Genomic DNA, 13,860 nt, shown 5'->3' on the forward strand with positions numbered 1-13,860 from the left:
GAAGCGTATGTAACCCGAGGTGCCACTGTACTAGGGATGAAATAAGCTTTTAAATATCTTCACTCTGAAGATACATTTCATATTCCTTTTCCACTGGCTCATTTCTACAAGTTACTGCTTGTATCGGTCTACTCACGAGAATAACGTGATGTCAGTTAAGGATCTTACGGAACTCTCAGTGGCAGCTCAGTTGTAACGAGAGACGGCTATTGTGTTCATGCCCTGCTTTCCTAAGGCATCCATGAGAATGCATTGTTGAGCTAGATGAGACTTTGGGGTCTAATCCAGCAAGGCTCATACATTCTTAGCTTTTTTGGTTGTGCTTTTTTGCATGCCCTGTAGCCCTCCTCATGAAAGATGCAGCTAAAACATCTGTGGGCACTCTTATCTGATGTTATTTAATACTTATTTGAGTAATCTGCTAGTGTAAATAGGCAAGTAAATATTCTGAGCCGACATGGTCTCACCAAGTTAATCAAAACTTTCTTGTTTAGAATTAAACCCTTGATACTGAGGGGAACAATAGAGACCATGGTTAGTGGACATGTACTTCTCACAGAGTTGTTCAGCCTGTTTTTACTTTTGTAAAAGGTACAGCATGGGGGGGGTGAGTATAGGAGGTTCAGATTGCAATTGAGTTCATTGGATAATGTATGGAGAATATGCAAGTTAGCGGTGAAAATGTTCACTTATCGGTGTACATGCCGCCAGAGAGGCTAAAATACTAGAGTGATAATTATGTTTAATAATAGGTCATATGCTGTTCAATTATTGCAGACACCCTGTATTCAGAATCAATAAGTATTCAGTACCTACTATGTAAATGTAAATACATAAATATTAGTAATGAATACAAGCCTGTCAACAACTTATTTTGCTATGCAATGATTGAATTCTGTAGGCTGTTGACTACTATCTGAAGGCCTTGAGGTCCCTGGGTGAAAGGGAAGTTCATCCTGCTGTTTGGGATTCTGTCAACTGGGAGCTGTCTACCACCTACTTTACTATGGCAACTCTGCTGCAAGATTATGCTCCCTTATCCAGAAAGGCTCAAGAACAGGTAAGTTGTGTGTGTGTGTGTGTGTGTGTGTGTGTGTGTGTGTGTGTGTTAAGAACTAACCATTCCTGTAGCACTTAAAATAGAAAAAAGGAAGAAGGACTCAGATTCATGTTGAATATAGCATTTGAATCATCAATAGAAAAATTAGGTGATCATGATGATGATTGCTGCAAGAATGGTTTCTAAGCATTTCTTAGCTATATAGGCTTTTTACTTACCTTGAGCAAATACTATTGCATGCATCTCTGTCCTTTCTGAAGCCCACACTCTGGTAGCAGCCATATGTATCTATGTTGACAGATCAATCGTAGATTATGGCATCCTGCATAGTGTTGTACAAATGTTAATTCTTCTTTGATGATCACTCATAGCCGAGTAAGATTGTCTTCCATTAATTTGGTCTTAACTGTGTGTCCGTGACTGTGGAGGCCAATTCTGGATCCACACGTCCTTCCACAGTGGAGACATAGGTTTCCACGCAGGAGTTGATCACTGCAAAGATTTGCCAAACGTGCCTTCCTCTTAGCATGTTTTTCCCTTTCGCCCTGAGTTCGTGCTTCTTCAAAGTCCATGACGCCTTTGGTAAAGGCTATTCTCCAACTGGAGCACTCGCAGGCCAGTGTTTCCCAATTATCTGTGCTTATACTGCATTTTTTTTTATTTTGCCTTGAGAGCGTCTTTAAACCTCTTTTGTTGTCCACCGGCATTTTGTTTTCCATTCTTAAGTTGGGAATGGAGTAGTTGTTTTGAAAAATGATAATCAGGCATCCGAACAGCATGATCAGTCCAGTGAAGTTGATGTTTAAGAATCATTGTTTCTACACTGGTGATCTTTGCTTCTTCCAGTACACTGACATTAGTTCACCTGTCTTCCCTGTATAAATGTTATGGGAGTAGGAGCAGTATTTCTTAATTTTTCTTATTCATGAAAATAAATAATGCCAAATACTCTATTTTGAGAAATTCATGTATTGCAAGGTATTGATACTACAAATTTTGAAAGCTTTTTCTTTGTGTGTTAGATAGAAAAAGAAGTTAGCGAGTCAATGATGAAATCCTTGAAATATTGTGATGTTGACACAGTGTCTGCACGGCAGCCCCTTTGCCAGTACCGGGCAGCTACAGTTCACCACAGGCTGGCTTCCATGTATCACAGCTGTTTGAGAAACCAGGTATTTGTCCAAAGAGAATCTACAATAATGTGTCTCTGATGGTGCACACTTAATATATATTGATTAGTATATATCTCATATGTAAACAGAGGGTCATAGTGTTTTATTTTTTAAGCATAGGTTTGTTACATTTTTTAAAGTGTGGATTTCTGACTTGTTGATTTATGGCCACATCAATGTCTGCATGACACTATTGGCTTTTCCAGGTAGTTGGTAAACTTCTTTTATTCTCAGCAATTATGCTAGCCTTGATACATCAGCAGTAGCATCATTGTGTGGTACTCTGGCAGGAAGATGTTACTACATCCATTAGGTTTCTAAACATATTTAATAGCACATATATTTTATAAAAAGAATCTTGTAAAACAGTCACAAGGAGAAATTGATTTCATATGCTTCCTGCTAAATATGTGTTTTCTGTAAACAGTTAAGTTATGTAGTAAGCATTGTTAAAGGGGGAATATGCTTTACCATAATACATAAAACTATGCTTTTTATTCACCTGAAAAAATTTCAAACAATTTTTTTTGTTAAAGGTTGGTGATGAACATCAGCGGAAACAGCATAGAGTACTAGTAGATCTTCATTACAGTAAAGCTGTGAAGTTTTTTCACCTCCTGAAGGATGTGCCATGTGAGCTTCTTCGTGTACAGCTGGAAAGAGTAGCATTTGCAGAATTTCAGATGGCAAGTAAGTTGAACAGTTGCTCTATTCTGAATAAATATTATTCAATTTTTTTTTCAAAAATAATGATGAACAGCAGTTCCCTGGGATGAAACAGAATTTGCTAATTGGTTCACTAGACTTTAAGACAAGTCAAAATATTATTAAAGAAAGAATTTTGTAATTGACAAGTACTTAGTATATTAATATCATTCTTATCTACTTCTAGGTCAAAATAGCAGTGCTGGAAAACTAAAGACTTTGTCTGGGGCTTTGGATATAATGGTAAAGACCCAGTCTGTGTTTCAGCTCATCAGAAAGGAACTTGTTGCTGAATTTGAACAGGTAAACTACCTATTATTATTATTTTTTAGATGTTTGTGGTTCTTTCATGTTACATGATTGTTTACACTGGTTTAGAATTGAGTAAAATATATGTGTTTGAATGGTTGTGTTATACTTAATGTCTGTATTTTTAAATACCCCCAGCAGCTTTTTTAAAATTTCCCTATAATTACATAATTACATATATGTGCTGATACTTAACCCTTTTTTATTGTTTGAGCAAATCTGTATACCACTTTTCAAAAACAAAAATTCTCCCCAAAGCAGCTCACAGTGTTTTTTTTGTTAAGACTAGAGAACCATTTTCATAAGTGTCCTTTCTGTTTAGAGACTTGAGGATAACAACAGCAATGTGGAAAGTGTGCCTGCTGAAGACTCATCCACTAGCCTCAATAAGGAGGAAATTGTAAAACTCCTTGGTATATTTGAGTCTCGATTGTCTTTCCTCCTTCTTCAGTCCATCAAACTGCTTACATCAACTAAAAGGAAAGTTGGGTAAGTCAGTACATGGTACTATTTCTCTTAACTACTTTGCTTTGCATGAATTGTTTTTTATTGAGCTTTGGATCCAAACTATATCATTTACAGAAAGAGAGTAGCAATAGCATTGTTCTGCAGAGTTCACTCAGTGCTATAGCAGATGAGGTTTGTAGTAGTACTACATAAACAGACCTATTTGGGGATTTAGTTTTTTGTGCATTTCTTGCACAGCCCTGTAGAATGATGTGTAAAAGATTCGTTCCTTGAAGAGCATATTGAGATCCAGCCAAGAACTTTGTTTTGCCTTTTAAGCCTACTGTGTATTGCAGGGCTGTCCAACTTCCAAGAGACTGCGATCTATTCCCACTATAAAAAAAACTGCCAGTGATCTACCCATTGGATTGACCAAAGTTTTTTTTAGGGAGCCAAAGCTGTTGAGCTCCAACCCCCCCCCCCCCCGCTTTGCTACATTGGTGAGGGTCCAAAGGCAGAGCAGGAGCCAGTATATCACGATCGACCTGTAGGACACGCCTGGTGTATTGTATTAGTTTTATGTTTGGCGTATTTGGGGAAATGTTTTGTGTATCACCCTTTTGTGGTGATACCATGTATTCAGTCGGGAATGGAGAAGAATTGGGATTGGTGTTTCTGTAGGAAAGGCATTACCATTGCTTATGGTGGCCTACAAGGATCAAGCAAGCTCTGTTTACCTGCACTTACAATAAGCCTGCAGCTCAGGAGGAGGAGGGAGGAAAAGAGAGTAAATAAAACACATGCTGTTGCTGTGAGGTAAAGCTCACTCTGTATGTAAGAGCCGGTACATAGTACAAAATATCTGTTGTTTCCCCCAGCTTTAAGATTGTTATGTTCATAGAGCTAGGCAAAAAGAAAATTGGGTTTTGATTTTCATTTGTGCAAGGAACTTGCAAGAGTAACTTGGAGTGCCAGTCTATCCACATGGAATTGTTAACTTAGAAAGCTCTGAAGTTGTGTTGGCATGTGTGCTAAATACAGTATAGCAACTACAGTATTCCAAGTGTAAAGAAGCTTCATGGGGCAAGATGATCAATACACGACGGGACAGAGGAATAGCAGAGTGTTTGCTGTGCTTCTCTTTTTTCAGTTTTTTTTTAGAATTCTGAGTCTCCACACGGTGGCAGTATAAATAAAGGCCAAAACATAGGGTTTTTTTCCCCAGAGTAACTTGTTTACTATATAATATGTTAGCACTTGTAATTGTTCATGTTGTAGTATATTGTGCAGATTTGGAAAGGCTAATAATGTCATGGCAAAATATTTAGATTTTTGTGTATTCTACTCTTTGAATTACTAATAATTCTCTTTAGCTTTTTCTAAAGCCTGGGCACATCAATCCCAGCTGCATCATTTTTAAATATTAATTTTTCAAGCTTTCCACAAATGACAGCAGACGGGTGCTGTAGCCATTTCATTGTAGCTGGAGCCACATCAGAATTGTACTTCTGCCATATCCGTGCTCAGTTTTCCTCAACCTCATAATGTTGTCATTTATTATTACCATGTATTTCTTTATAGACAAAAATGGTGATTGCAGGAGTATAAAACAAGTGGAAAACAACATAATTATAATTAAAACAGAAGAAACAAAACCCAGTGATCCAGTATTAAATCTCTCTCTCTCTCTCTCTCTCTCTCTCTCTCTCTCTCTCTCTCTCTCTCTCACACACACACACACACACACACACACACACACAAATAAATAAATAAATAAATAAACAACAACAGCACAGGGTCATACCCCTGTCTTTTCCTAACAAAGCTTGTCATGCAGGGCAACCAAGCCAGTTTCAGTGCAGAACCCATGTCCAAACCCTGATTGAAATAGAGCCAATTACCGTATTTTTCGCCCTATAGGACGCAATTTTCCCCCTCCAAAAATGAAGGGGAAATCTGTGTGCGTCTTATGGGGCGAATGCAGGCTTTCGCTGAAGCTTGGAGAGCGAGAGGGGTCAGTGCGCACCGACCCCTCTCGCTCTCCAGGCTTCAGGAAGCTATCAGCAAGCCTGGGGAACCCGCGGAAGTTCCCGCAGGGGTCCCTAGGCTGCGGATAGCAGCCTGCTTCCCGGACCGCGGAGCGCGCTGAAAGCAGAGCGCCCGGCGCTTCAGGAAGACATCCGCAGCCTGCTGCACGGAGCACGGGGAGCGCTGAAGCAGAGCGCCCCACGCTTCGGGCAGACATCGGGCAGCCCCACAAGTTCGGGGGACAGCGGGGAGGCGGAGCTATGGTTGGATGGTTGGATCTGAGTTTATGGTCACCACGTGGCTATGTGTCGGACGCGAGTGGCACTGTGGTCTAAACCACTGAGCCTCTTGGGCTTGCTGATCGGAAGGTCAGTGGTTCAAATCCCTGCGATGGGGTGAGCTCCCGTTGCTCAGTCCCAGCTCCTGCCAACCTAGCAGTTCAAAAGCATGCCAGTGCAAGTAGATAGATACCGCTCCGGCGGGAAGGTAAACGGCGTTTCCATGCGCTGCTCTGGTTTCAGTGTTCCATTGCGCCAGAGGCAGCTTAGTCATGCTGGCCACATGACCTGGAAAAACTGTCTGCAGACAAACGCCGCTTCAGCCTGAAAGTAAGATGAAATGCGGCAGCCCCAGAGTCACCTTTGACAGGACTCAACCGTCCAGCTTTCCATTACCTTTTACCTATGTGTCGGTACTGGGATATTACCAGCTAGTAATACTGTGGCCTCGTAGGCTTGAGTTGTTAGGCATTTTGTAGGGGAATCAGCTTAATATTGAATGTGGTGATCCAGTTCACACATGCACACAATGACTCAGGAGTTACTGATTTGCAGCTGAATGTATGAACAGACACCGTTTAAAGCATAAGTCTAAAGTGCTGTGTGTGATTGTGTGCTCCTCCACAGTTGAATCACAAAGTCACGATGTGATCATTACAGCATGTTTTTAGTCAGTTGATAAAAGAGAGGCATCCCTAATAGAAAAGAGGACACAAAGGGAAGTAGAACAGAATTGCTATAAAGGACAAAGCACATTGGTATATATAGTCACTGTGCCATGTTGAATGTGTGCTCAGAAAGTTAAATTGCCTTAGAGAGCTAAGGTCACTTTCAACTCCATTGTTGAATGGACCCTTTGAGTTAATAAATCTGTAGTGAAAGATCAGGGGTGTAAAGAGGTAAGCCTCGCCAGACATTTGATTGTGTTTTCTCCCCTGCTGCTAAATGTTTGGAACACCTGAAGCTTTTAACTATGAGAATGTAACTGCAGACAAATTCGGGTGGGGAGGAGAGTGGTATCTCCAGAATGGGATGTTTAGCTAGGAGGCTTAGATATTGGGAACTACTAACCAGCTTTATGTATCATTTGGAATGCATATGCATCATCAGTGGAATATCAATGCATAAACCATCTATAATAGAGCAACACATGGATAAAATAGCTGCTCTCTCAATTATAAAATATAAAATAACTGTGCTGTTTGGCAATGAAACAGCTTTAAAACACTTATTAAAAGAAATACTTAGTTCTGGATATTCTAATAGAATTCATTGGAATTTTAAATTTACTAACTGGTCTGTATGCATAATAAATAAAGCTGTCAATTCTATTTGCCAAATGCTAGGAATTTAATTGCTTCTTGCTTTCTTGGATCAAAGTATTTCCAGTGGCAATGCTTTCTCTGTATAGTTCTGGATAATGCCAGCTGTGGCAGTTGTTCATTTTTGAGCACATTTTATTAGTGTCTAAAAAGAGATGGAGAACTTGCACTAACAAAAGCAAAAGATCTAAGCTTATTCAACACACCTGAGTTCCTCTGACAATTAGCATTGTGATGAAGCATGATGAAAGAGAATGGTTTTTCTAAAAAGTATTAATGTAGACGTACACAGAGGCTGGTGCATACAATGAGCTATTGTGGTGAACCCAAGTAGTTGAAAAATAAGTTGCCATTAAAGGAGAATATAATAAATGGAAAGATTCAACCGTGACAAAAGTGAGATTCCATTAGTACTCGGAAAGTGTAAGTGTTGCACACTTTTGAGTTGCACCGATGAGAACATGAAAAACAGGATAAATGGTATTTGCTCCAGGTGGAAGGAGGGAAGTGGGGATGAATTGTGGTTCTGCTGTCTCCCAAGGGTTACTGCTCAGCTAAATTCCCCTCTATTTGCTCACAGTACAGGATCTTCCCTTGCACTTAAACCTACTTTCCTATGATAGAGGTAAGGGAAAGAATATTCTAATAAGCCCCTTGTGTCCGCATGATTAAGGAGGATGTGGTAGTAGTAAAAGTCTAAAAGTGGATAGGTTTTGATTCAACATACTGCAAGCAGAGTTCTGCCACCCCAAAGAAAGCTGCTCCTAGGGTAAAGGATGTGACACAAGAGGCTTCATTTGGCAGGGGGAATCTTCTCTTTGCACAAATAAAAGTGCATCTCACACACATTATTGCTCTGTTGGAGCCAAGCCACTATCTGCAGACTTTGTTTATGCATCAAGTACTAGATTAACCTAGTTCCCCCCCTTTCTTCCAGAGGTAACAGTGAAGAAGAAGAAATTCTTAAGACCAATAAGAATGTTTATTCACTTCTTTTGCGATCAGCAGCAAATAAAAACCTGACTCTGCTAGAAAGAACGGAAGTTGTTTTAAACCTATTGGAAAAGCTGACTCAGGATAATGAAGGCAATAATCTGGGAATTCAGTGACCCACCTTAATGCTTGTACATGTTGCAACCATTGAATCAGTGCCTTGCTCAAAAAGGGATTTGTGGTTCTCTTCCATAGATTGCCTGCTTTATTTATATTGTTACATATTTATAAGATTGTACAGTTGGAAAATAAAACTATTGTTAACCTTTGAATGCTGTTATGAATTAGCATATATTTTTTGTTTTTACACTTCTGGGTTTGTTTTGAAATGCTCAAAGAGAAATGTACAGTTAGTTTATTTAATCTGAACTGCAATGGGCTTTGTATTGTTGCAAAGCAGAATGGTTTTGCTAGCACTCTACTCTGTTTCACCAGGGGTGGGGAACATGGGCCCTACAGCTGTTGTTGGACTCCCAACCATCGGCATTTGTGACCACTGGCTGCATTGGCTGGGCCTGATGGGAACTGGAGTTCTGTCACATCTCAAAGGCCACAGATTCCCCACCCTTGTGTTACAGCAAAAGTCCCCTTTGCTGTTTCTTTCCACTATGCATTCTCTGCTAAGCAAAACGTCCGTGAAAGGCACATGCCAGCAGTATTAATTAAAACCATAGCATTACAATTACAGATTCTTCCAAAAATGTGCCTTTTGCACTTCAGTGCAAACACTTAAAATAGACATTACTCTGAGAAATGAAACGGGCTTGTTTATACCTCACTGTCACTTTTTCAGAAATGTGAATAAACAGTTGTATATTGAAGAAATTTTATTAAAAATTTATCCCAGTGGTCAGCATTTCATTTCTGTTGTCTCATTTTCCTCCCAGAAAACCTCAAAGGTATCAGTGCATACAAAGGTTGCTGTGTTGGTTCTTTTGTTTGTTCTTTTGTAGAGGTTTGTAACACCATCAGGGAACACAAGTTTCTTTTAAAAAGAAATATTGATCCTGCATTGCACTATAATCTCATTCTGCAAATGGCTACCATTTATTCCATTTAACCAAATATTCCGAGTAACTTGAAAGATTGCTCATTCTTGCTTTTCCACAGAATCACTTTATGTTGTCTACTGTGTCTTCTCTTGTGTATGACCGACAGGCTATATTATCTTGTATTATTTAGTAGGCATCATATGCAATGTTCAAAATTGTGACCCTATGGTGTCTTTGCATGTTCTAATTCGGCCCAGATACTCTCTGCATGATATGACTGAGCTACCAACCAATACTGTAGTTCTCTCATCTTATTCTGAGTCATTTTGACTCATTGGCTTGGATCCTAACTTTTATTTTGCTCTTGGGGTTTGGGGAACCCTTGAGCAGTGTGGAGAGCTGCAGGCAGCCAAGGGAACATGGTTTCTTCTATAAAGGCTACGCTATGTTGGTTACGGTATATGCAACCTGATTCTGTAAGCATTTTCTACATAGTAGCTATATAGATATTTCAGCGAATTATTTTTAAAAAAATTTGCAGCTCCAAAAAGATGTATAGTCCTTATCTGGACCACCTAGAGTGCATTCTAAGCATCACTTCCTTTGGCAGTTTGATATGGAGTTGTTTCCAGCTGCAGAGAGCATTTTGTGCAATGGAACAGTTCTTTTCCTTTCTTTTGTCCCCCATATACCCATGGGATATGCTGTGGGCTAATTTGTCTGGGCCTGCAGTGGGAGGGCATAATTGTCCCAAAGCAGGTAGGGGAATCTTGCACAAGATTCTTCTGTCCAATATCTGGTGATTCACCTCCACTCTGTTCTGGATAACACAGCCCACAATGTTTGGTAGGTCCTGCTGAGTATCTAGAGACCTTTTGTGGGGGGTGGGGGTGGCGAGAAGGAAAGGAAGATCAAATGAGCTACCTTGTGCTTCTACGATGTTCAATACATCTCATGAGCACAAGAACTTTGCTACAGGTAAGCTTGGAGAACACTTGTGGATTTTCCTCTAATAATTGGAATTTACTTCTTTTAAAAAGATGTTAAATGAAAGGCCTCTTCATAAGTAGCACCAATAGATTGTATTACCACCAATGTAAATAATGTGGGATAACTAGCTTCGTATAACCAATATGCTTAAATCTAATTAATGCATGAAAGGGTTAAAACCAGAGTAAGCTCTCCTGCCATGCTTCTTGAAACTTGGGAGGGACTAGCTTATCAAGCCTTTGTTCCAAGATGCTCAGGATGTAAAGAGATCCAAGCTGGTTGTTCCAAGCTCAGATTTCATGGCTCTAACTTTCTTGAGTTCATATATCAATAATTTAGGAACTTTCACCGATGTAACTAAACCAAGTTTTACTGTCTGTGCAACCTTTTCTGGCTGCTGTATGGAAAAGCACACAAACCTGACCCATGGGGAGTTTGTAAGTAAACCATTTATAACTTAACCAAATGTGTGCCTTTTGTATGCTAATGGAAGAGGGAAGTTTTGAAACTCACAAGGATGCATTTTAAAGGTCTAGCAGCCTGTATTTCAACACACTAATTTTCTGCGTATGTGGTGATTTTAAAACCTCTTTGGGGGTTTTGCCCCAAACCTGGATGTTAGCATCCAGGAATTCTCTTTTCTATATGCCTATTTTATTTTTTCCTTGCCACCAACAAATAAAAGTACTTTATAATTCTGTTGGTGGCATCTTGCCTACATTATCCTCTTAATGAGAGTGATATTTTTTATATTCAGCATTTTATGTCAAGCAGAGTAATAGTGATTGTTTATATGTATGAAATATATTCCAACTATTGTAGGTAACTTTATTATTTTGGCTATTGTCTAGAAAGAGATTCTGCTGGAGTTTTTAGAGTGAATTAAGCAACAGCCACTTAGCTACTGGATGTTGTGTTGCATGCTGACATTCTTTTATGAGGAAGCCAACTGTTTGGTTTAACTTGTGCTATCTACATAACAACCATTGCCTATATCCTTTTGTGCTTCACCTATTTAAAGGTTAAAGAGAACCAAAGTAAACCTACATACCGTATTAACCATTTCCAGTTAGCTGGATCCAGGGGGTGCTTAGAGTAACAATGGCATATATAACTTGTTCAAGAAGCCATTTTAACTTGCAAAAGATGCTGATAAATATTGTAGCTCATTTTTTTCAGGCCTTATATTTGATCAGTTTGCATGGAATCTGTCTTGCAAAACAGTTTACCCCCACTCTGAATGTAGTACTTTAAAAGTTTGCATTGCTTCCTTATAAAAGTGTTTAGAAAAGTTGAGTGAAGGCAGAACGGTCCAGAACAGAGATCAGCTTTCCAAATGCTAGGCAAACAGCTTGCTGTAAAACTGAGTTTCTTGCTAAGGGGGAAATTGGCAGGTCTGCATCTCTTCTTTCCTACTCCCTACTGTAGATTCAAGGCTGCAGCTTATTGCTTTGGGGCTCCCATGTGAAGAGGAGCTAAGGCTTTGTTGCCATGAAGATTTTTATATATATATAAAAAATCAAACACTTTAACAATTGGGCAGATAACAGGGATTGAATTCATTCTACCAACCTGACTCTAGCTGTCTGGATCATAGAGTTATGCTGACCACTGACTGCAAAACAGTTGAATTGCTTTAGTGCCTATAAACTCTGTCCCTTATGTTTTATAAGCAGCAATTCTCTCCCCTCTAGTCTCAGTTAATGCACTTTGGCATCAGAGAGAAATTACACAGCAGGAACTGTCATTACCCAAGCCAGAGCACTAAATAACCGGTGTAATGTACCTTTTCTTTTGCTCTGTACTGGGGTAGTCAGGCATCATGCCTTCTGTCTGAGCAAATTAGGAGGTGATACTGATGTGTAGGCTCGATGCTCTTCTATGGCCTCATTCTGTGTCGTAAGACAGCATTTGTTTCTCCTTTACATTCTAAGCATTATTTATTAAGAGCCATTATGTGAGCTAGCCTAAATGAATCAGTGCATTTTCTTTTAACTTTTCTTTCTGTTGGATGAGTCCTGTTAAATCTCTTTTAATTAGTAATGATGGCTCTACATTTTGCTATCCAGCATATAGACAACAATCCCAGAGGCATAATAAAATCCACAATATTCAAGTACACAGATTATCTAGCATTGTTGCCTTTGGTAGAGAGCTGATCATGTTAGACAGGACAAGGTTTTAGAATGCTGTAGCAGCCTTCTACTAATAACATTTCACCACGAGCCACAGACAAAATGTTGTAGTTCCAACACAGAACTGAACAGTAAATGGCTGCAAAGTAGATGGAGGCCCCTTTCCATTTCTTCAGGCATCTGAAGTGGCTTTGAAAGGGACATCCACGCTTTTCTGTCTACATGAATATGTTAGAAAGGCAGTAAATGGAGTAGTTTGTTACAACTCCCTTCCCCAGTGGTGGTGCAGCAGTTGTCCCAAGTTCTCCCTATGATTTATGAAAACAAAAAGACCCTAGCTGCATCAGACCAGAGGTCCACCTGTACCACAGTACAGCTAACAAACATGACTTAAGAGTTGATAATCCTCTCTTGCTATATTATCCTAAATCTGTAGCAAATTTGGAGGCAATTTTGTGCAAAACAGTATTCCACAGTGGTGGCTGATGCTCATTGGGATTGCTAGGGAAGAATGGAGGCAGGTAAAGCCAAAGCCGACTAATTCTAGTCTTGTCTCCATCTTCTGTTCTGAATTCCACAATAGCAACATGAGAATCAAGAGGAGGCAACAGTCACTGCCACCCAATGGGCTGCTTGTTACGGAAGAAGGCAGACAGAGGTTGGTATGGCAGTGCGCCATTTGCCCTAGTGAACAAGATTCCACTGCTATTCTGTATCACCATCATGACCAAGAACCAGCGAGAGATATTGTCCATGATTCTGAACTGGTCTAAGTACAACAGAAAATAAAATGAAGAGAGAAATGCAAAGTTTACAGGGAGGGTTTCCCTGCTACCCGTCTTAACATTTTGACAGCTCACACAGTAGGACTTTGTAGGTTGATCTGAATGCCTGGCAGTCTCATAGGGGTGTAGTTGGTCCTTCAGATAACATGATCTCAGAACTTTGAGGACTTTAAAAGTTCAAAACTGAAACTTTAAATGGACCTGGAAATGAAACTGGCAAAAAGTACAGAATTGGCTCCCACAAGCATTATTGCTGCTGCATTCTGTACCAATGGAATTTTCTTAACTGAAAGGTAACCACACATGGAGAGCATTATTCTAATTCATTGTGGATGTAACCAGTGCATGAGTCACTATGGCAATGTCTCATTTCACCAGATAGATTCCAGCCAAACTGAAGCTGTGGCCCCTATTGCAAAATCAATTTAACTGGGTGACCAGTTCTGGCATTGCAAGTGAGGAAAGGAAAAACCTCTACTAACTACTTTTACAGCAGTAGAACCTCTGAAGACTACTGTTCTTGGCAATCTTGAGATCACTTTAGGAAATTAATGTTTTGAACAATTCTAGACTTTTGAACTGTTTGTTTTTAAATCATGGAAGTATTCACCACCCCGGCCTTCTTCAATAAAACATACAAACTG

At 39.7% G+C, this 13,860-nt stretch overlaps 1 protein-coding gene across 5 annotated transcripts in view; it reads left to right on the forward strand.

The window, feature by feature from the left end:
• EDRF1 (erythroid differentiation regulatory factor 1) overlaps positions 1 to 13,701 on the forward strand; it is a 36,301-nt gene extending 22,600 nt beyond the window's left edge. For 3 of the 5 annotated variants that reach the window (XM_081912626.1, XM_081912627.1, XM_081912628.1), the window contains 6 exons: positions 902 to 1,060; positions 2,083 to 2,232; positions 2,769 to 2,922; positions 3,125 to 3,240; positions 3,569 to 3,735; positions 8,259 to 9,175. In XM_081912626.1, the coding sequence (XP_081768752.1) occupies positions 902 to 1,060; positions 2,083 to 2,232; positions 2,769 to 2,922; positions 3,125 to 3,240; positions 3,569 to 3,735; positions 8,259 to 8,430 (918 nt within the window). In that variant the 3' untranslated portion in view covers positions 8,431 to 9,175. Of the gene's footprint in view, positions 1 to 901; positions 1,061 to 2,082; positions 2,233 to 2,768; positions 2,923 to 3,124; positions 3,241 to 3,568; positions 3,736 to 8,258; positions 9,176 to 13,014 lie in introns of those variants that run through there. The other 2 variants (XM_081912629.1, XR_014168635.1) reach the window with 2 other exon arrangements.
• The last annotated feature ends 159 nt before the right edge of the window (positions 13,702 to 13,860 follow it).

The sequence above is a fragment of the Podarcis melisellensis genome (assembly GCF_964234715.1).
Source record: "Podarcis melisellensis genome assembly, chromosome: 5".
Classification (NCBI taxonomy): domain Eukaryota; kingdom Metazoa; phylum Chordata; class Lepidosauria; order Squamata; family Lacertidae; genus Podarcis; species Podarcis melisellensis.